The following is a 23060-nucleotide window of genomic DNA, read 5'->3' on the forward strand; positions in this document are numbered from 1 at the left end:
GAACTGCGAACCTATTTTGATGAAAATCACTCTCACACTGCTATTGCAAGCCGTGCTGGTGACTGTTACAATGACAATGTTGTGAACCACTTTAGGAAAGTCATAAAGGAACGGGAGGTACAGAGCTCTATGGACAGATATGTTGTGCAACAGAGGTCCAGTGACTAAAGCTGGTCCTAGTGGCATTAAAAGAAGAAGGGAAGTAACCCCGGAAAAGGACTTGATACCTCAAGTCCTAATGGAAGGGGATTCCTCTTCTAAACAATAACAACTTCCACACACTCCCCTCCTCCCATCCCATCAATCATCACCAGATCTTCAATAAAAGTAAGTGTCAGTTTGTGTGTATTAAAATTAATATTTCATGTGGTAATTTTTTTTTTTTCATACTTTTGGGTGTCTTGCACGGATTAATTTGATTTCCATTACAGTGGAACCTCAAAAATCATACTTAATTCATTCCAGGAGCTAGTTCTAAATTCAAAAAGTCTGAAATTCAAAGCAATATTTCCCATAAGAAATAATGGAAATACAGTGGACCCCCGGTTCACGTTATTAATCCGTTCCTGAGAGCTCATCGTAAAGCAAAATTATCGGAAAGCGAATCAATTTTTCCCATAAGAAATAATGGAAATCAAATAAATCTGTGCAAGACACCCAAAAGTATGAAAAAAAAAACTTTTACCACATGAAATATTAAGTTTAATGCAATAGAATAATTACAGTAACAATAATAACAATAGAATAATCACAATAGAATAATTGACACTTGCCTTTAATGAAGATCTGGTGATGATTGATGGGATGGGAGGAGGGAAGAGTGTCAAAGTTTTTAATGTTTAGAAGGGGAATCCCCCTCCATTAGGACCTGAGGTAGCAAGTCCTTTTCCGGGGTTACTTCCCTTCTTCTTTTAATGCCACTAGGACCAGCTTGAGAGTCACTGGACTTCTGTCGCACATGTCTGTCCATAGAGGCCTGTACCTCTCGTTCCTTTATGACTTTCCTAAAGTGGTTCACAACATCGTCAGTGTACAGGTTGCCAACACGGCTTGCAGTAGCTGTGTCAGGGTGATTTTCATCAAAAAAGGTTTGCACTTCAAGCCACTTCGCACACATTTCCTTAATCTTTGAAGTAGGCAACTTCGTCAATTTCTCTATCCCCTCCTCCGAAGCAGTTTCCTCAGGTCTGGCCTCTTGCTGTTGAAGATGATCTAGCAGCTCATCAGTGGTTAGTTCGTCATTGTCCTCCTCCTCCTACTCTTCCACATCCTCCCCACTAACCTCCAACCCCAAGGACTTTCCCAATGCCACAATGAATTCCTCAACTGGCATAGGATTCCCAGGGTTAGCCTCAAACCCTTCAAAATCCCTTTTGTCTACACATTCTGGCCACAATTTTTTCCAGGCAGAGTTCAAGGTCCTCTTAGTCTCTCCCTCCCAAGCCTTACCTATAAGGTTTACACAATTGAGGATATTAAAGTGATCCTTCCAAAACTCCTTTAGAGTCAATAGAGTATCTGTGGTCACTTCAAAGTGCCTTTCAAACATAGCTTTTGTGTACAATTTCTAAATTGCCAATATCTCAAACCCCTCCTTCAAAGTGCAGGCATTGTTTTTCCCATTTTCCCTGAATCACTTCACAAAAACATTACCCTGCTTACACTCCAAACAGCTCGCCAGGTCCCAAAAACCATTCGTCTCCATTCACTCCTATCTAACACGCTCACACATGCTTGCTGGAAGTCCAAGCCCCTTGCCCACAAAACCTCTTTTACTCCCTCCCTCCAACCTTTTCGAGGACAACCCCTACCCCGCCTTACTTCCCTGATGGATTTATACACTCTCCAAGTCATTCTACTTTGATCCATTCTCTCTAACTGACCAAACCACCTCAACAACCCCTTTTCAGCCCAATGACTAATACTTTTAATAACTCCTAATTTCCACACTCCAAATTCTCTGCATAATATTTACACCACACATTGCCCTTAGACAGGACATTTCCACTGCCTCCAGCTACCTTCTCTCTGCAGCATTAACAACCCAAGCTTCACACCCATATAAGAGTGTTGGTACGACTATACTTTCGTACATTCTCTCTTTGCCTCCATGAATAACGTTTTTTTGCCTCCACAGATACTTCAATGCACCACTCACCTTTTTTCCTTCATCAGTTTTGTGGTTAACCTCATCCTTCAAAAATCCATCCGCCGACACGTCAACTCCCAAATATTTGAAAACATTCACTTCTTCCATTCTCCCTCTCTCCAGTGTGATATCCAGTTTTTTTTTATCTAATTCGTTTGATACTCTCATCACCTTTCTCTTATCTATGTTCAATTTCAACTTTCTACCTTTACACACCCTCACAAACTCATCCACTAACTTTTGCAACTGTTCTTTAGAATCTCCCATAAGCACAGTATCATCAGCAAAAAGTAACTGTGTCGACTCCCATTTTGTATTTGATTCCCCATAATTTAATCCCACCCCTCTCTGCAACACCCTAGCATTTACTTCTTTTACAACCTCATCTATAAATATATTAAACAACCATGGTGACATTACACATCCCTGTCTAAGACCTACTTTTACCAGGAAGTAGTCTCCCTCTCTCCTACACACCCTAACCTGAACCTAACTATTTTTTTTTTCTTTTTTTTTTATTAACACACTGGCTGTTTCCCACCAAGGCAGGGTGGGCCGAAAAAAACAACTTTAATCATCATTTACTCCTTCACTGTCTTGCCAGAGGTGTGCTTCCACTACAGTTTTAAAACTGCAACATTAACACCCCTTCTTCAGAGTGCAGGCACTGTACTTCCCATCTCCAGGATTCATGTCCGGCCTGCCAGTTTTCCCAAATCCCTTTGTCAATGTTACCTTGCTTACAATCCAACAGCATGTCGAGTCCTAAAAACCAATTGCTCCTGTCTAACACGCTCACGCTCGCTTGCTGGTAGATTTATATACTCTTGAAGTCATTCTATTTCGTTCCATCCTCTCTACATGTCCAAACCATCTCAATAACCCCTCTGCAGCCCTCTGAATAATACTTTTGGTAATCCCACACTTCCTCCCAATCTCCAAACTACGGATTCTCTGCATTATGTTCTCACCACACATTGCCCTCAGACATGACATCTCCACTGCCTCCAGCTTTCTCCTTGTTGCAACATTCACAACCCATGCCTCACACCCATACAAGAGCGTTGGTATAAACACACTCTCATACATTCCCATCTTTGCTTTCATGGATAAAGCTCTTTCTCTCCACAGACTCCTCAGTGCACCACTCACCTTTTTCCCCTCGATAGTTCTATGATTCACCTCATCCTTCATACACCCATCTGCTGACACGTCCACTCCCAAATATCTGAACACATTCACCTCCTTCATACTCTCTCCCTCCAATCTGATATCCAATCTTCCATTAACTAATTTTTTTGTTATCCTCATCACTTTACTGTTTTCTATATTCACTTTTAACTTCCTTCTTTTACATACCCTACCAAACTCGTCAACCAACCTCTGTAACTTCTCTTCAGTCTCTCCCAAAAGCACAGTGTCATCAGCAAAGAGCAACTGTGACAACTCCCACTTGTGTTAGATTCTTTATCTTTTAACCCCACACCTCTTGCCAACACCCGAGCATTCACTTCTCTTACTAATCCATCTATATATATATACATTTTTTTTTTTTAACAAGTTGGCCATCTCCCACCGAGGCAGGGTGACCCAAAAAAGAAAGAAAATCCCCAAAAAGAAACTACTTTCATCATCATTCAACACTTTCACCTCACACATAATCACTGTTTTTGCAGAGGTGCTCAGAACACAACAGCTTAGAAGCATATACCTCTAAAGATACACAACATATCCCTCCAAACTGCTAATATCCCGAATCCCTCCTTTAGAGTGCAGGCATTGTACTTCCCATTTCCAGTACTCAATTCCGGCTATATAAAAATAACCAGTTTCCCTGAATCCCTTCACTAAATATTACCCTGCTCACACTCCAACAGATCATCAGGCCCCAAATACCATTCGTCTCCATTCACTCCATCCACCCCCTCCCTCCAACCTTTTTGAGGACGACCTCTACCCCTCCTTCCTTTCCCTACAGATTTATACGCTCTCCATGTCATTCTACTTTGATCCATTCTCTCTAAATGACCAAACCACCTCAACAACCCCTCTCAGCTTTCTGACTAATACTTTTATTAACTCCACATCTTCTCCTAATTTCCACACTCCGAATTTTCTGCATAATATTTACACCACACATTGCCCTTAGACAGGACATCTCCACTGCCTCCAACCGCCTCCTCGCTGCTGCATTCACAACCCAAGCTTCACACCCATTTAAGAGTGTTGGTACTTCTATACTTTCATACATTCCCTTCTTTGCCTCCATAGATAACGTTTTTTTGTCTTCACATATACCTCAGTGCACCACTCACCTTTTTTCCCTCATCAATTCTATGATTAACCTCATCCTTCATAAATCCATCCGCCGACACATCAACTCCCAAGTATCTGAAAACATTCACTTCTTCCATACTCCTCCTCCCCAATTTGATATCCAATTTTTCTTTATCTAAATTATTTGATACCTTCATAACCTGACTCTTTTCTATGTTCACTTTCAACTTTCTACCTTTACACACACTCCCAAACTCATCCACTAACCTTTGCAATTTTTCTTTAGAATTTCCCATGAGCACAGTATCATCAACAAAAAGCAACTGTCAATTGATTCCCCATAATTTTATCCCACCCCTCTCCCGAACACCCTTGCATTTACTTCTTTTACAATTCCATCTATAAATATATTAAACAAGCATGGTGACATTACAATCCCTGTCTAAGACCTACTTTTACTGGGAAGTATTCTCCCCCTCTTCTACACACCTTAACCTGAGCCTCACTATCCTCATAAAAACTCTTTACAGCATTTAGTAACTTACCACCTATTCCATATACTTGCAACATCTGCCACATTGCTCCCCTATCCACTCTATCATATGCCTTTTCTAAATCCATAAACGCAATAAAAACTTCCCTACCTTTATCTAAATACTGTTCACATATATGCCTCAATGTAAACACTTGATCTACACATCCCCTACCCACTCTGAAACCTCCTTGCTCATCCGCAATCCTACGTTCTGTCTTACCTCTAATTGTTCCAATTATAACCCTTCCGTACACTTTTCCTGGTATACTCAGTAAACTTATTCCTCTATAATTTTTACAGTCTCTTTTGTCCCCCTTCCCTTTATATAAAAGGACTATACATGCTCTCTACCAATCCCTAGGTACCTTCCCCTCTTTCATACATTTATTAAACAAAAATTCCAACCACTCCAACACTATATCCCCCCCTGCTTTTAACATTTCTGTCATAATTCCATCATGAAAACATTTCGATGCGTTTCCTTACGCCTGTTGTCCTCTTTACCTAGCAGCAAGTAGGTACCTGGGTGTTAGTCGACTGGTGTGGGTCGCATCCTGGGGGACAAGATTAGGGACCCCAATGGAAATAAGTTAGACAGTCCTCGATGATGCACAGACTTTCTTGGGTTATCCTGGGTGGCTAACCCTCTGGGGTGAAAAATCCAAAGAAAATCTTATCTCTATAAACATGTACATCCTGAAGTCTACCCAACAGTCTTTTATCTACCAATATGTAGTCCAGCAAACTACTGTCATTTTGCCCTACATCATATCTGGTATACTTATTTATCCTCTTTCTCTTAAAATGTGTGTTACCTATAACCTCACTATCCTCATAAAAACTCTTTACAGCATTTAGTAGCTTATTACCTATTCCATACACTTGCAACATCTGCCACATTGCTCCCCTATCCACTCTGTCATAATTTATTTATTTTCTCTGTAGATAATTTAGTTATTATTCCATTATTCCTTCTGATTTGCTTTTTGTTCTTTATTCCTCCAATGTTAAAACTTACAATACCAGTGCTGTGTATAACTACCACTTTTCAAGAAAGGTATTTTGTCTCATTATGCATCTTTGTGATTGGAATGCAATAAGCATTAATGTGCTGATCTTCATACATTAGAGGATTAATGCTGCTCAGTTTAGAAACTGTCTGCTTTGTATTGGTTTGTTTCCATGCTGGGGCACATGCAGGTAGAGCTTTGTTTTATTAGAAGCATCATAAGCACTAAACCTTGAAAAGGTAAATCCCACGTGGATGAAAAATTGGGAAGAAGCTGGTGTTGAAATATACTAGATATTTGCAAAGGTTGTAGGTAGTAGGTTGGTAGACAGCAACCGCCCAGGGAGGTACTACCGTCCTGCCAAGTGAGTGTAAAATGGAAGCCTGTAATTGTTTTACACGATGGTAGGATTGCTGGTGTCTTTTTATTCTGTCTCATACACATGCAAGATTTCAGATACGTCTTGCTACTTCTACTTACACTTAGGTCACACTACACATACATGTACAAACATATATATACACACCCCTTTGGGTTTTCTTCTATTTTCTTTCTAGTTCTTGTTTATTTCCTTTTACCTCCATGGGGAAGTGGAACAGAATTCTTCCTCCGTAAGCCATGCGTGTTGTAAGAGGCGACTAAAATGCCGGGAGCAAGGGGCTAGTAACCTCTTCTCCTGTATATATTACTAAATGTAAAAGGAGAAACTTTCGTTTCTCCTTTTGGGCCACCCCACCTCGGTGGGATACGGCCGGTGTGTTGAAAGAAGATTTGCAAAGATTAGTAGACGAATTTGGGAGTGTGTGTAAAGATAGAAAGTTGAAAGTGAACATAGGAAAGAGTATGGTGATGAGGGTATCAAATGATTTAGATAAAGAAAAATTGGATATCAAATTGGGGAAGAGGAGTATGGAAGAAGTGAATGTTTTCAGATACAGTGGACCCTCTCATAGCGCTAGTAGTCCGTTCCTGAGAGCTCAATGTTATGTGAAATTATCGTTATGCGAATGAATTTTCCCCATAAGAAATAATGGAAATCAAATTAATCCGTTCCTGACACCCAAAAGTATGAAAAAAAATTTTTTTACCACATGAAATATTAATTTTAATACACACAAACTGAAGAAGACATGCACAGTTACATGACACTTACCTTTATTGAAGATCTGGTGATGATTGATAGGATGGGAGGAGGGGAGAGTGTTGATGGTCTTAGTGTTTAGAAGGGGAATCCCCTTCCATTAGGACTTGAGGTGTCGAGTCCTTTTCCGGGGTTACTTCCCTTCTTCTTTTAATGCCACTAGGACCAGCTTCAGAGTCACTGGACTTCTGTCGCACAACATATCTGTCCATAGAGGTCTGTACGTCTCGTTCCTTTTTGACTTTCCTAAAGTGGTTCACAACATTGTCAGTGTAATAGTCACCAGCACAGCTTGCAACAGCTGTCTGAGGGTGATTTTCATCCATAAAAGTTTGCACTTTAAGCCACATTGCACAGATTTTCTTAATCTTTGAAGTAGGCAACTTCTTCAGTTTCTCTCTCCCCTCCTCCGAAGCAGTTTCCTCAGGTGTGGCCTCATGCTGATGAAGACGATCTAGCAGCTCATCAGTGGTTAGTTCTTCATTGTCCTCCTCCACCAACTCTTCCACATCATCCCCACTAACCTCCAACCCCAAGGACTTTCCCAATGCCACAATGGATTCCTCAACTGGCATACTCCTCTAAGGGTTAGCCTGAAACCCTTCAAAATCCCTTTGGTCTACACATTCTGGCCACAGTTTCTTCCAAGCAGAGTTCAAGGTCCTCTTAGTCACTCCCTCCCAAGCCTTACCTATAAGGTTTACACAATTGAGGATATTAAAGTGCTCTCCAAAACTCTCTTAGAGTCAATTGAGTTTCTGAGGTCACTACAAAGCACCTTTCAAACATAGCTTTTGTGTACATATGAAGTTTGCAATAACCTGCTGTTCCATGGGCTGCAGGAGAGGAGTGGTATTAGGAGGCAAAAACTTGACCTTAATGAAGCTCATGTCCCCAGAAAGTCGCTCTGCCAAGTCTGTAGGATGACCAGGGGCATTGTCTAACACCAGGAGGCACTTAAGGTCTAATTTCTTTTCAGTTAGGTAATTTTTCACATTGGGGGCAAATGCTTGGTGTAACCAGTCATAGAAAAAGTCCCTAGTGACCCATAGCTTACTGTTTGCCCTCCACAGCACACACAAATTAGCCTTGAGGATATTCTTTTGCCTGAATGCTCTGGGAGTTTCAGAGTGATACACTAATAAAGGCTTCGCTTTGCAATCACCACTAGCATTGGAACACATGAGAAGAGTAAGCCTGTCTTTCATAGGCTTATGTCCTGGGAGTGCCTTTTCCTCCTGAGTAATGTAGGTCCTGCTTGGCATTTTCTTCCAAAACAGGCCTGTTTCGTCACAATTAAACACTTGTTCAGGTTTCAGTCCTTCACTGTTTATGTACTACTTGAATTCCTGCACATATTTTTCAGCTGCTTTGTGGTCCGAACTGGCAGCCTCACCATGCCTTATCACACTATGTATGCCATTACGCTTCTTAAATCTCTGAAACCAACCTTTGCTGGCCTTAAATTCACTCGCATCATCACTAGTTGCAGGCATTTTTCTAATTAAATCCTCATGCAACTTCGTACCCTTTTCACTTATGATCACTTGAGAGATGCTATTTCCTGCTATCTGTTTTTCATTTATCCACTCCAATAAGAGTCTCTCAACATCTTCTATCACTTGCGATCTCTGTTTCGAAAACAAAGTTGCACCTTTGGCAAGAACAGCTTCCTTGATTGCCGTTTTCTTGGACACAATAGTAGCAATGGTTGATTGGGGTTTACTATACTACCTGGCCAGCTCGGAGACACGTACTCCACTTTCATACTTAGCAATGATCTCTTTCTTCATCTCTATAGTAATTCTCACCCTTATTCCTGTAGGGTTGGCACTAGAAGCTTTCTTGGGGCCCATGGTCACTTATTTTTGCAGATAAAATCACCAAAAACTCTGTAATAATACGAAATGTTCCGATTGTATGCTTGGATGTTACCGCGGAGGCTGGCTGGTAAACAATGCCACCGGCGGAACATGTGAGGCTGGCTCAGGCCGCACATTAGACGCGTCTCGGACGAATAGCGTCGAGCGAGTTTTTTAGCGGTATGCGAGGTAAAATTTTAGCGATAAAATGTATCGGTATGAGGATTTAACATTATGTAATGCCAACAGTATGTGAGGGTCCTCTGTATTTGGGAGTTGACGTGTCAGTGGATGGATTTATGAAGGATGAGGTTAATCATAGAACTGATGAAGGAAAAGAGGTGAGTGGTGCATTGAGGTATTCAGTGGACCCCCGCATATCGTTGGCCTTACATAACGTTAAATCCGCATACCGATACATTTTATCGCTAAGATTTTGCCTCGCATACCGCTAAAAAACCCGCTCAACGCTGTTCGTCCGAGACACGTCTATGTGAGGCCTGAGCCAGCCTCACATGTTCCGCCGGTGGCATTGTTTACAAGCCAGCCTCCGCGGTAACATCCAAGCATACAATCGTAACATTTCGTATTATTACAGTGTTTTTGGTGATTTTATCTGCAAAATAAGTGACCATGGGCCCCAAGAAAGCTTCTAGTGCCAACCCTGTGGTAAAAAGGGTGAGAAATATTATCGAAATACTGTGGTACCATGGTCAACTGCTGCTGCTGCTGCTGCTGTAGCACTGTCAGCTGCTGCACCACCGTCATCTGCTGCTGCTGCTGCTGTTGTAGTACCGTCTGCTGCTGCTGCTGCTGCTGCTGTAGTACCGTCTGCTGCTGCTGTAGCATCGTCTGCTGCTGCTGTAGCACTGTCAGCTGCTGCTGCTGCACTGTCAGCTGCTGCTGTAGCACTGTCAGCTGCTGCTGCTGCTGTTGCTGCTGTACCACCGTCAGCTGCTGCTGCTGCTGTACCACCGTCAGCTGCTGCTGCTGCTGTTGTAGTACCGTCTGCTGCTGCTGTAGCATTGTCTGCTGCTGCTGTAGCACTGTCAGCTGCTGCTGCTGCTGCTGCTGCTGTACCACCGTCAGCTGCTGCTGCTGCTGCTGCTGTAGTACTGTCTGCTGCTGCTGCTGCTGTAGTACCGTCTGCTGCTGCTGTAGCATCGTCTGCTGCTGCTGTAGCACTGTCAGCTGCTGCTGCTGCTGCTGCTGCTGCTGTAGCACCGTTGTTGGTGTGGCTTATTGAGAATACCAAGAAACAATTAACCCCAGAGGGTTAGCCACCCAGGATAACCCAAAAAAGTGTGTCATCGAAGACTGTCTAACTTATTTCCATTGGGGTCCTTAATCTTGTCTCCAAGGATGCAACCCACACCAGTCGGCTAACACCCAGGTGAACAGGAAAAAAACGCCTGGAACTAGTGCTCATATTGGTGAATTTAAAGCCAGCAAAGCTTGGTTTGAGAGATTTAAGAATCATAGTGACATACACAGTGTGATAAGGCCTGTTCTGGAAGAAAATGCCAAACAGGACCTATAGTACTCAGGAGGAAAAGGCACTCCCAGGACACAGTGTCTCATCAGTCATTGCTGCATCTTCAATAAAGGTAAGTGTCATTTATTCTTCATTTAGTAGAGTAGTACATGCACAATATATACTGTGCATGTACTACTCTACTATTGTGCATGTATCCTTCTCTTTGTGTGTAGGAAAATGTATATTTCATGTGGTAAAATTTTTTTTTTCGTACTTTTGGGTGTCTTGCACGGATTAATTTGATTTCCATTATTTCTTATGGGGAAAATTCATTCGCATAACGATAATTTCGCATAACAATGAGCTCTCATGAACGGATTAATATCGTTATGCGGGGGTCCACTGTATATGGAGACAAAATAATGTTATCTTTGGAGGCAAAGAAGGGAATGTATGAAAGTATAGTAGTACCAACACTCTTATATGGGTGTGAAGCTTGGGTTGTGAATGCAGCAGCGAGGAGGGGGTTAGAGATGTCCTGTCTAAGGGCAATGTGTGGTGTGAATATTATGCAGAAAATAAAGAGTGTGGAAATTAGGAGGTGTGGAGTTAATAAAAGTATTAGTCAGAGGGCTGAAGAGGGGTTGTTGAGGTGGTTTGGTCGTTTAGAGAGAATGGATCAAAGTAGAATGACATGGAGAGTGTATAAATCTGTAGGGGAAGGAAGGCGGGGCAGGGGTCATCCTCGAAAAGGCTGGAGGGAGGGGGTAAAGGAGGTTTTGTGGGCGAGGGGCTTGGACTTCCAGCAAGCGTGTGTGAGTGTGTTAGGAGTGAAGGGAGACGAATGGTATTTGGGATATGACGAGTTGTTGGAATGTGAGCAGGGTAATATTTAGTGAAGGGATTCAGGGAAACCGGTTATTTTTATATAGCCGGACTTGAGTACTGGAAATGGGAAATACAATGCCTGCACTTTAAAGGAGGGGTTTGGGATATTGGCAGTTTGGAAGGATATGTTGTATATCTTTATATGTATATGCTTCTAAACTGTTGTATTCTGAGCACCTCTGCAAAAACAGTGATTATGTGTGAGGTGAAAGTGTTGAATGATGAAAGTATTTTCTTTTTGAGGATTTTCTTTCTTTTTTGGGTCACCCTGCCTTAGTGGGAGACGGCCGACTTGTTGAAAAAAAAAAATTGCATGTTCTCTACTTTAATAGCCATTGATTTGTTTGTAGCTGTGGAGCAGAGCTAAGCTCAAGGTGTTATAGTGTGAGCAGTAAAATATTTGATTTTATTTTCATTTTGGCTAAGCCACAAAAATTGTCAAAATTTCGTAGTACAAAGTCATAATATTTGATTTTGGATTATCTTTGCATTCATAACTGCTTCTAGGACCTAGAAAAGGTGCGGAGAGATGGTGCATCCCCAAAGGAATTGGAAAAAGCTGAAGCCAAGTTACGGAAAGCTCATGATGAGTATCGTTCTCTTGTGGAAAAGTACAACAATATCCGTGAAGAGTTTGAAAAAAGAATGACCACTTCTTGCGTGGTAAGTAAACATTTTTTTTTATTATACATTACATTTACAATTTACTTTTTTTAAACGCATGAAACTGCTTTCCACTAAAAAAAAAAGTTACTTAAAAAAGGAAAATACATTAATCATCCCTCATTTCCTAACCACATTTCCAGAATGATTACGAGACCATAACATCGCCACCCATGCTTGAAGTTGCAGCAAAGTACTTTGCATTTCCAGAACTTAAGTCTTGTTAACTAGTTTCCCCAGAACCTATTCATAGATGTTATGCTTACACTAACTGCATGTCAATTTTCTAAATCCACTTTCTTACACCCTGAGCTAACATATTCCCTTTCCTCTTAAAGCCTCCTATGCACTCACCTTCCAATCTTTTCTAGGGGCATCCACTATGATTCCTATCACCCCAGATTTATAAACCCTCTTGAACAACCTATATGCACCATTCTTCTGAAGGACAGAAACATCTTAATGACCCTTTCTTTGCTCCCTGACTTATACTTTTCATTATGCCACGTTGTCTTTGAGTATCTTTACTCCTTAGTCTTTCCATAATATTCACACCACACATTGCTCTCAGACATGATACTTCCAATTCTTCCAGTTTTTTTTCTGCTTTCTGCAGTACTCAGAGACCATGCCTGACATCAGTGCAAAAGTTTTTGTGCAGCTTTAGAGCATTCACATACGTTTTTCTTTTTTGCATTCATTAACAAACCTTTCGCTTAGTAGATTCTTCCATACCCCACCTACCTACTGTTTTCCTCCCTCATCTATTATATAATTTATCTTGTCTTTCATACAACCATCTGCCTTCACGTCCACTCCTAGAGACCTAAACACTACTACTTCCTCCATATTTCTTGACTTCTTTACTCTCTTCATCTGCTCTTCTTTCATTGTTCATTTTCCCTAACTTCTCCAATATCTGTAATGTCTTTTCCAAATTTCTTAAAGGCACCTTGCCATCAACAAAGAGTAGCTGTGGCAACTTCTACTTTATATCTGAAATTTTTAAACTCATTGGTCATTTCTCACTGAGGCAGGGTTACCCAAAAGAGAAAAAACACTTTCATCATCATTCACTCCATCACTGTCTTACCAGAGGCATGCCAATACTACAATTCAAAAACTGCAACTTATCTACACCCCACCTTCAGAGTGCAGGCACTGTATTTCCCACCTCCACAACTCAAGTCCAGGTAACTGGTTTCCCTGAATCCCATCATAACTGTTGCCTTGCTTACACTCCAACTGCACGTCATCATAAAAACTACTTGCCTCCACTCGCATCTAACATGCTTTCACATGCCTGCTGGATGTTCAGGCCAATTGTGTACAAAACCTTTACCTCCCCTCCCTCCTTTTTCCTAGGGCAACTCCCTACCCTTCCTTCCCTCCACTGTAGATTTATACACCCTCCAAGTTCTCATATTTTGCTCCATCCTCTCTGAATGTCCAGACCACCTCAACAACCCCTCCTCAACCCTCTGTATAATACTTTTAGTAACCCTGCACATTCTCCTAATCTCCAAGCTATGAATTAATTGCATAATATTTACACTACACATCACCTCTGACCTCCACTGCCTCCATCCTCCTCCTCGCTGCAACATTCACAACCCATGCCTCACACCCTTATTAGAATGTTGGTACCACTATACATTCCCCTCTTGTCTCCATGGATAACGTTCTTTGTCTCCACAGATACCTCAGTACACTGCCGACCTTTTTCCCTTCGTCAGTTCTATGGCTCACCTCGTGTTTCATATGCCCATCTGCTGACAAATCTACTCCCAAATATCTGAACACATTCACTTCCTCCATACTCCCTCCTTCCAGTCTGATATCCAATCTTTCATTACCTATCTCATCTGTTACCCTTAACACCTTTCTCTTTCCTGTGTTCACTTTTAACCCATAACCCGTAAACGGTCCAAACATATATATACGTTCTTACCACTAGCGTCCCAAATGTATATATACGTTTTATTTTGCCTGCCTCCAAATTTGGCACAATTGGCCTGAGATGCATGGTCAACACAGAATGGGTCTTAACACTCAGTGTGCACCATATTAAAATCTGGGACCACTTAGTACCTTGTGGGAGCGCCAGTTATATTGAATGCCAGCTAGAGCAAACAGCGCAGCAAACACCAAGGATTCACTGATGTAATGTCATATTAACCCTTTCAGGGTCCGTCCCGTAGATCTACGGCTTTACGTTCAGGGTCCAAACCGTAGATCTACGTCATGAGCTCAGCTCACTCTGATAAACTGTGAGTGGTACATTTGGGCCTAGATATGAGAGAATACATCTGTGTGGTATGTGTGCACCACATAAAACAGATCCTGCAGCACACTGTGTATAATGAGAGAAAAAAAACTGAAATCATGATTTTTGATTAAAACAGCGACTTTGCAGTGTTTTTTCGTATGTTTTTTATAGTTCTATTTGCGATTTCTTGGTCTCATTTGATAGAATGGAAGACATATTACAGAAATAGAATGATTTTGATTGGTTTTAGCACTGGAAATGGCTTGAAACTGAGCTCAAAGTAGCGGAAATGTTAAATTTTTGCCGATATTCAAGAGTAAACAAACGACCTCACACATCTAATACACGCCAGCTGGTGGGTCTAATATACATTCACAAATATGGTGATGATATTTATACACTTATTACAGTATTGCATAACAGCAAATCTTCTATTTTTTGGTGTGAATAAAAATTCATTATGTGAATAAAAAATCAAAATGGAATTTATTTGTAAAGCCTCAAAACATAACTAATGAACAGAGGAAACGTTAGTTTAGTTCCAGGAATACCTACATTGTTTATTCTGGACCCCATTTTGAAATTGGAATATTTTGAACTTTGTGTTAAATTGGCCAAATTAACAATTTCTGATCACTTTATTTTGTAGTTGAAACAGTTGACTTGGCGATTTCTTGTGCTCAATCGATAGAATAGAAGTAACACTAGTGAAATAGCTAAGAATTTGGTTGACTGGAATAATGTAATTGGCCTAAACTGGGAGTCAAAGTTGGCAAAATCGCAGATTCGTAAATATCGCTGACACATGAAAATTCGCGAGAGCATAATTTCGTCAATTTTCCATCAAATTTCGTACTTTTTGTTTTATTACCTTCACAAAAAGATTTTCTACCATTTCATAAGAAAAAATAACAAATTTTTTTTTTTTAAATTCTTGGACACTGGGGCACCACTTCAGATTTGGGCCTTGGACCCTGAAGGAGTTAACACTCCCTTTTTAAGAGGAAATTGATGTTAACCCCAAGTTTAGGGTCTGTCTGTCTGTCTATTTGTCTATCTCTGTCTGTCTGTATCTATCTGTCTATCTGTCTCTTGTCGTCTGTCTCACAGGTACACACAAATACAATTATACATAGTGTAAATTACCTAGGATAACCTAAAAAATCCGAAGTGCTATACTCTGCTTGTAGATATAATGCATGAGAATACCTGTTGGTTCACAGTGGCTCTCTCTGAGACAGACAGAGAGAAAAGCAGAGAGATGGGAAGAGACAGGCAGACAGAAATTAAGACAGAGAGACAGATAATCAGAAATACAAGCTCATCAAATGTCATCCCTTATCTCTGCACCCTTGCTGGCGCCCATCAAATGTCATCTCATATCTCATCACTGCCCTCCCGGATGCTTGTCACTAAACACTTGTCTTACACATTACTTCAAGGGAACTTCTTTCTCCTCCTTCCTCCTCCTACTTCCTTCTTCCTCCTCCTCCTTTTTCTTCTTCTTCTTTTTCTATACTCCCATGTATCCAGAGCATTGCTGGGACGTATAAATGCGTTGTATATATTCCTAGACAATAGTAAATGACCAAGGCAGGTGTAAATGTCCACCTATTAATTGGTTTGTGACAATTTGAGTACAATTTCAGTACCTAATATTAGTGTCAGAACAAAGATTGGTTATGAAATGACAAGAACTACAATAAATTGTAATTATCAGAACATAAAAATTATTTAAAATAATACAAAAATAAGAATAATGGTATATCGGCAACACTTCTGCAAGCGGCAGGACTCGATGTTGCTGTCAGGTGAGCATTAAGTGCCAACTTTGCAGCCTCATATCTCAGTAAGTACTGACCCTAATTTTTTTATTTTAATCCTATAACACTTAGAAAAACGTGCTCTTTATTTTTATTTAAAAAATGATTTTTTTTTTTTTTCAAAATATTCAGGGCACTGGGGTAGTGAATGTATACGTTGGGACCGTTTATGGGTTAAACTGTCCAAACATAGATCAGCACTTACGTGCGTAGCGCTCTAATTGTAGATCTACGTTTTATTTTACGTGCTTTCAACATTGACACAATAAGCCTGAGTTGCCTAGACATGAGAGAATGAGTCTGTGCACTCAGTGTGCTCAGTATGACAAAATTCTGGGATGCCGGGAAAAATGTGCTGTTCATTTTAAACAAAAAAAAAAAAAAATTATTTTTCCCCAAAATATTCAGAGCGGTATGCATGTGAACGTTGATCTACCTTTGGACAGTTTAAGGGTTAATATCCTTTTACACACCCTCCCAAATTTGTCCACCAACCTTTAAAACTTTTTGGGAACTCCCAGAAGCACAGCATCATCAGCAAAAAGCAGCTGTGATAACTTCCATTTTATGTTAGTCTACATATTTTAATTCCATGCCTCTCCCCAACACCCTAGCATTCACCTGTTTTATAATTCCGTCTATAAATATGTTAGACAATCTTGGTTACATCACACATTCTTGTCTAAAACTTACTTTTACTGGAAAATAATCTCCCTCCTACATTCCCTAACCTGAGCCTCACTGTCCTTATAAAAACTGTTAACAGCATTTAGTAATTTACCACCTGTTACTATTATTATTAGGGAAGTCCCAAAGTATCAGTATTAATATCAGTGGTATTCGGTTGATTTTGATTGCATCAGTATTGGTGGGAATTGGATAATTTTGATGGTTTCAGTGGTAAAATATAGTTGAGCAACAGTATTGGTGAGTATTGGCTAATTTTGATTGTGTCAGTATTGGCACCAGTATCAATTGGAAGTGGTTAATTTTGATGGTATTGATGTATTGGCAAAAATTTTGGCATGTCCCATCTGTTATTAATTCTTATTATTATTGTTAATAATAATTGCAGTGTTTTTTAAGTTCTTAATAGTTTTAGTTACTGTGTATTAAATTTTCTTATTGTCTTCATTTTAATTTTTCCTACAAGATAGGAAGAGGGAGCAGGGCGAGGCTGTGAATACTAGTGGTTTAGATGTTGATTTTTATTTTGCATGTAGGGTAATGCTGTCTCATGATATTAGTTGTAGTAGGACAGATATGTACTTAACTGGATAAAGGGTGTGCAAATAGCCCCTGCAGTTATTCTCACTGAGAGAGACTTAGTTACATTTGCTCTTCATACATTACCATAAGTGTGAAAAATAGTAGCATAGAGATTCTTGATTATGTTTGAGTTTTGAAGGCTTTCTTATGGCATAGGTAGTAGAGAAAATAAGGCACCAGACCGTGACTGGAACAATGCACAAATAACCAGCACATAGGAGAAAGAAACTCATGACGACTTCTCAGCTTGACTTTGACCACTAACTAGTGACTAGTTAACCCTTTGACTGTCGCGGCCGTATATATACGTCTTACGAGGTACCGTGTTTGACGTATATATACTCATAAATTCTAGCGGCTTCAAATCAAGCAGGAGAAAGCTGGTAGGCCCACATGTGAGAGAATGGGTCTGTGTGGTCAGTGTGCACCATATAAAAAAAATCCTGGAGCATGCAGTGCATAATGAGAAAAAAAAAAAACTGACTGTTTTTTTAATTAAAATGCAGACTTTGTGGTCTATTTTCGTATAGTATTTATGGTTGTATTCTCGTTTTCTTTGTCTCATTTGATAGAATGGAAAACATATTATAGAAATAGAGGTGATTTTGATTGATTTTACTATAAAAAGAACCTAGAAATGGAGCTCAGAGTAGGGGAAATGTTTGATTTTTGCCAATGTTCAAAAGTAAACAAATGATGCCATTGTCCAATAAATGTCCAACTAGCCGTTCTAATATGCAGTCATGAATGGGTTGATGTTATTTATGCAATTATTACAGTATTGCAGTAGTCTGCATAATAGTAAGTCTTCTATTTTTTGTTTGAATAAAAATTCAAAATAGAAAGCAAGAGTAATATCAGAGGGGCCTGGAGACATGACTGATGAGCAAAGAAAATGTTATTTTAGAGCCAGGAATGTCTGCATTGTTCATTCTGGACCTTATTTTGAAATTGTCATATTTTTTAATTTTCATGAAATTGGCCAAATTGCAAATTTCTGACCACATTATTAGGTAGTTGAAATCGGTAAATGGGCAGTTTCTTGTACTCAATCGATAGAAAAAATGGAGTTCTAAAGAAATAGCTATGAGTTTGGGCGACTGGAACAATGGAATTAGCCGAAAATAGGGCTCAAAGTGGGCGAATTCGCCGATTTGTAAACAGCGCCGAGGTCGCCACCTTCGCGAGAGCATAATTCCGTCAGTTTTCCATCAAATTTCGTTTTTTTGGTGTCATTACAATCGGGAAAAGATTCTCTATCATTTCATAAGAAAAAATAATTTTTTTTTTTTTTTAAATTTTGCGACACCAGGAGACACCTCAGGATTGGGGGTTGCGACAGTCAAAGGGTTAATGGTCCAAGTCAGACAAACATCGTGTTAATTTTCTTTCTCCCATGTGTGGGTTATTTGTGTATAGGTAGTAGGCTGGTAGACAACAACCATCCAGAGTAATACAGTACTCTATCCTCATGCATGAGTGTGCAGCTAACCTGTTAAATATTTTGTGCTCATTAAAGATTACTAAAGTTCTCTTTCCTTTTTCATAAACATGTAAGATGTAAGGTAAATCTGAAAACTTATGTTAACATTCAGTAGATATATTCTTTGTAGTTTAGGCACGCCTCTGGCAGGACACTGATGATGAAAGTTTTTCTTCTTTTTCGGGTCACCCTGCCTCAGTGGGAAACAACCACTGTGTTAATACTTTTCTTTGTTTCTTAATAGCCCATATTTTGAAATATCAGACATTGAGTGCAATTTTTTGTAAATACAATTGAAGAGCTATGTACATCCAAAATCAAATAGCACATGGAAAGGCTTGTAGAATACATTCTGTTTAATTTTAGATGCACTCTTTCAATCAAATTTACAAGAAAAAATCATATTACATAGAAGTGCTTTATAAGGAAACTGTACTGTATTTCCATTGTAAGTGAAAAGGCTCTGTCTCAGATGAAGCAGTGTGCCTGGACTATCTCAGGTGGGGCAGTGTGCCTGAACTCTCTCAGGTGGGGCAGTGTGCCTGAACTATCTCAGGTGGGGCAGTGTGCCTGAACTATCTCAGGTGGGGCAGTGTGCCTGAACTATCTCAGGTGGGGCAGTGTGCCTGAACTATCTCAGGTGGGGCAGTGTGCCTGAACTATCTCAGGTGGGGCAGTGTGCCTGAACTATCTCAGGTTGGGCAGTGTGCCTGAACTATCTCAGGTTGGGCAGTGTGCCTGAACTATCTCAGGTTGGGCAGTGGGCCTGAACTATCTCAGTCAGGGCAGTGTGCTTGAACTAACAACAGATAACTTTAAGAGAATTGCCTCATTTTTCAGAAATTTCAAACTGTAGAGGAGACACACTTGGCACAGATGCTGCAGTTTGTACAAACCTACATAAGTGTGCTGCAGAGTAATCATGAAGCCATGGGACAAATTCATCGTGATCTTCTTAACCAGTATTCTCAGTTCTCTGTCGAGAAACTCCTTGACCAGTTTGCACTCTCCAAGCACACCGGCCTTGAGAAGCCTAGTAAGTTAATTACATTTTAATGTACTGTACTTTTCCAGTGATAGCAGTCATAAATTAAAGGAAAGGGGATAAATATTTAATGAAAGGCACATAAAGATCACGTAATACCTAAATGGTTAATAATAGTTGATACAGGAAGATGGTGATAGGTGTACTGGTATTAGTTCAAATTTTTTTTTTACTTTGCACCTTTCTCCAGTTTCAGTTTTATAATCATCATAGTCAGTCTTTTTTGAATGGTAATCTCATTTTTCCAAGTATGCAAATGTCCCGTGGTATATGAATAATTCTTTGATCCCAGATTATAGATAGGATTGAGTGGAGACAAATGGTTTTTGGGACTTGACAAGCTGTTGGATTGTGAGCAGGCAAATATTTTGTGAAGGGATTCAGGGAAAGCGGTTAGTCGGACTTGAGTCCTGGAGGTGAGAAGTACAATGCCTGCACTGTAAAGGAGGGGTTTGGGATATTTGCTGTTTAGAGAGAGACATAAACTGTCATGTTTGTGCACCTCTTCAAACAGTGATAGTGGGAATGATGGTGAAAGAGTTTTTTTTTTTTTTTTTTTTTTTTTTTTTTTTTTTTTTTTTTGGTCACCCTGCCTCAGTGGGGGGAGATGGCCAGTGTATTGAAAAAAACAAAAAGGTATATTCTGTCAATATATAATATACACTGCAACCATTGTTTAGTTTTATACTCCTAGAGTACTGACATTAGTAAAAAAGTTTATCATACTATAAATTGAGGAAAGTATATTTTCCACAAATTATTATTGAAATAGCACTGTACTGTACTTGTATAAAAGTAGTAAGAACAGTTATATAAAATGCTTTCCTTAGTGTTCTTTATGTTATCTTAACCCTTTGACTGTCGAAGGGCCAAATCCTGAAGTTGCTTCTGGTGTCGCAAAATATTCGAAAAAAAAAAAAATTATTTTTTCTTATGAAATGATAGAGAATCTTTTCCCGATTGTAAAGACACCAAAAAAACGAAATTTGATGGAAAACTGACGGAATTACGCTCTCGCGAAGTTAGCGACTTCGGCGATATTTAAAAATCGGCAATTTCGCCCACTTTCAGCCCTATTTTCGGCTAATTCCGTTATTCCAGTCAACCAAACTCATAACTATTTCTTCAGAACTCTATTTTTTCTATCGATTGAGTACAAGAAACTGCCCATTTACCGATTTCAACTACCCAATAACATGGTCAGAAATTTGCAATTTGGCCAATTTCACGAAAATTAAAAAATACGACAATTTCAAAATAAGGTCCAGAATGAACAATGCCAGGACATCCAGCTTCTTCTCATTCATAACATCCACAATCATCTCTTTCTTATCATCTGCACAACATCCACGCACATTCAGACTTCCCACTTTGACAATTTTCTTCTTCTTATTCTTTTTAGTAATCTTTACAGGAAAAGGGGTTACTAGCCCATTGTTCCCGGCATTTTAGTTGACTTTTACAACACGCATGGCTTACGGAGGAAAGATTCTTATTCCACTTCCCCATGGATATAAAAGGAAAATTAATAAGACCAAGAACTATTAAGATAAAATCAAAGAAAACTCAGATGAGTGTGTATAAATAAATGTGTACATGTATGTGTAGTGTGACCTAAGTGTAAGTAGAAGTAGCAAGACATGCCTGTAATCTTGCATATTTATGAGACAGACAAAAGACATCAGCAATCCTACCATCATGTAAAACAATCACAGGCTTCGTTTTACACTCACTTGGCAGGACGGTAGTACCTCCCTGGGTGGTTGCTGTCTACCAACCTACTACTTTATGTTCTTTATGTTATCTTAATTTATTGAACATAGACAAATCAGTAAGAGTATAATGCAACTTCCTTTTACCTAAAATTTCATAAGATTACATTGCTTAAGTAAAAATGATGGTTGCTTGAGACCAAATGGGAATTTAGGTTCTTTTTAACTGTAACATTCAACTTTCAACTTAGAACTTGTGTTGCATGAAGAGATCTTGATGCCGTATGGTGTGAGGTATCCAGAAGTACAGTTGCTGGCATGTTGTGGCACCTTAACCCTTTCAGGGTTTCCAGCGTACCAGTACGGCTTACGCGCCAGGGTTATTGACGTACTAGTACGCGTAAATTCTAGCGCCTTCAAATCAAGCGGGAAAAGGCTGGGAGGCCAAGATGTGAGGGAATGGGTGTGTGTGGTCGGTGTGAGCGGTATAAAAAATAATCTGGGACCCAGCGGCGCATTGTGTGAATGCCATTTTAGTGCACCTTGCTCACCATGCCTTGTGGTTAGAAACTCCTCACTCCTCGGCAAATTGGGACACTTTTGTTCCCCAGTGACAGTTCTAATAGAGATGGAAGTGCCAGTGAAGATGAGTTTCAAGGTTTTGATGAGGTTGTGACTGAAACTAATGACTATAATACCGGTAATAGTGAGGAAAACCCAGACGACCCTCAGCCTTCCACCTCTGCTGCTGGGCCATCTTGTTCACGTTCAGTTGTACCAGAATGAAAGAGGAAACTCCTATTTTCCCATATCCCGGACTCAGATGTGAGCATTGGTGATGATAGTGATAGTGAATATGAACTTCAAGCTCTTGAAAATAGTTCCAGTAGCAATAGTGAAGTGGAATATTCTCCAGTGAAGCGTCAGTATATAAACGGTATATGTGCTCTGGTAGTGTGCCATATGCTATTCCAAGGGGAAGGAGTACATCTCGGAGTACATCCCATGGCTGTACAACAGGAACTGATAGTGAAAATGAAGATGATAGTGTTGCAGTTGGGATGGAAAATGTGCATGGTGATGGTAGTGGTGATGCCGGCCGTGAGGCACCAGCAGTGGGTCGTGCTGCCACCCACGCCACTGCCTCAGCTGATCTACAACAAAGGCCACCATCCCCCACTCACCCACCATACCAGCCTCCACAACCACCTGTCAGTATCCAGTACCCACCAGCAGACTGCACCTGGGATTGGCAGGAAGCTGGCAATTTTGTTCCCAATCCCCATCAGTTTGATGAAAGTCAAAGTGGAATACGGCCATCTTGTACACTTGGGAACAATGCCACTGAACTGGAATGTTTCGAGTTATTCTTTGATGAACCCCTGATGGAAATTATTGTCAGGGAAAGCAACACATACTTCGATTACACCATGGCAAGATGAGATTAAGACACATGT

At 40.2% G+C, this 23060-nt stretch overlaps 1 protein-coding gene across 1 annotated transcript in view; it reads left to right on the forward strand.

Moving 5' to 3' along the window:
* The window catches only part of LOC128689238 (F-BAR domain only protein 2), a 528956-nt gene that overhangs the window by 42410 nt on the left and 463486 nt on the right, over positions 1-23060 (forward strand). The window contains 2 exon segments of the mRNA XM_070086397.1: positions 11847-12002; positions 19687-19882. Coding sequence (XP_069942498.1) covers positions 11847-12002; positions 19687-19882 — 352 coding nt within the window.

The sequence above is a fragment of the Cherax quadricarinatus genome, chromosome 18 (assembly GCF_038502225.1).
Source record: "Cherax quadricarinatus isolate ZL_2023a chromosome 18, ASM3850222v1, whole genome shotgun sequence".
Classification (NCBI taxonomy): Eukaryota; Metazoa; Arthropoda; class Malacostraca; order Decapoda; family Parastacidae; genus Cherax; species Cherax quadricarinatus.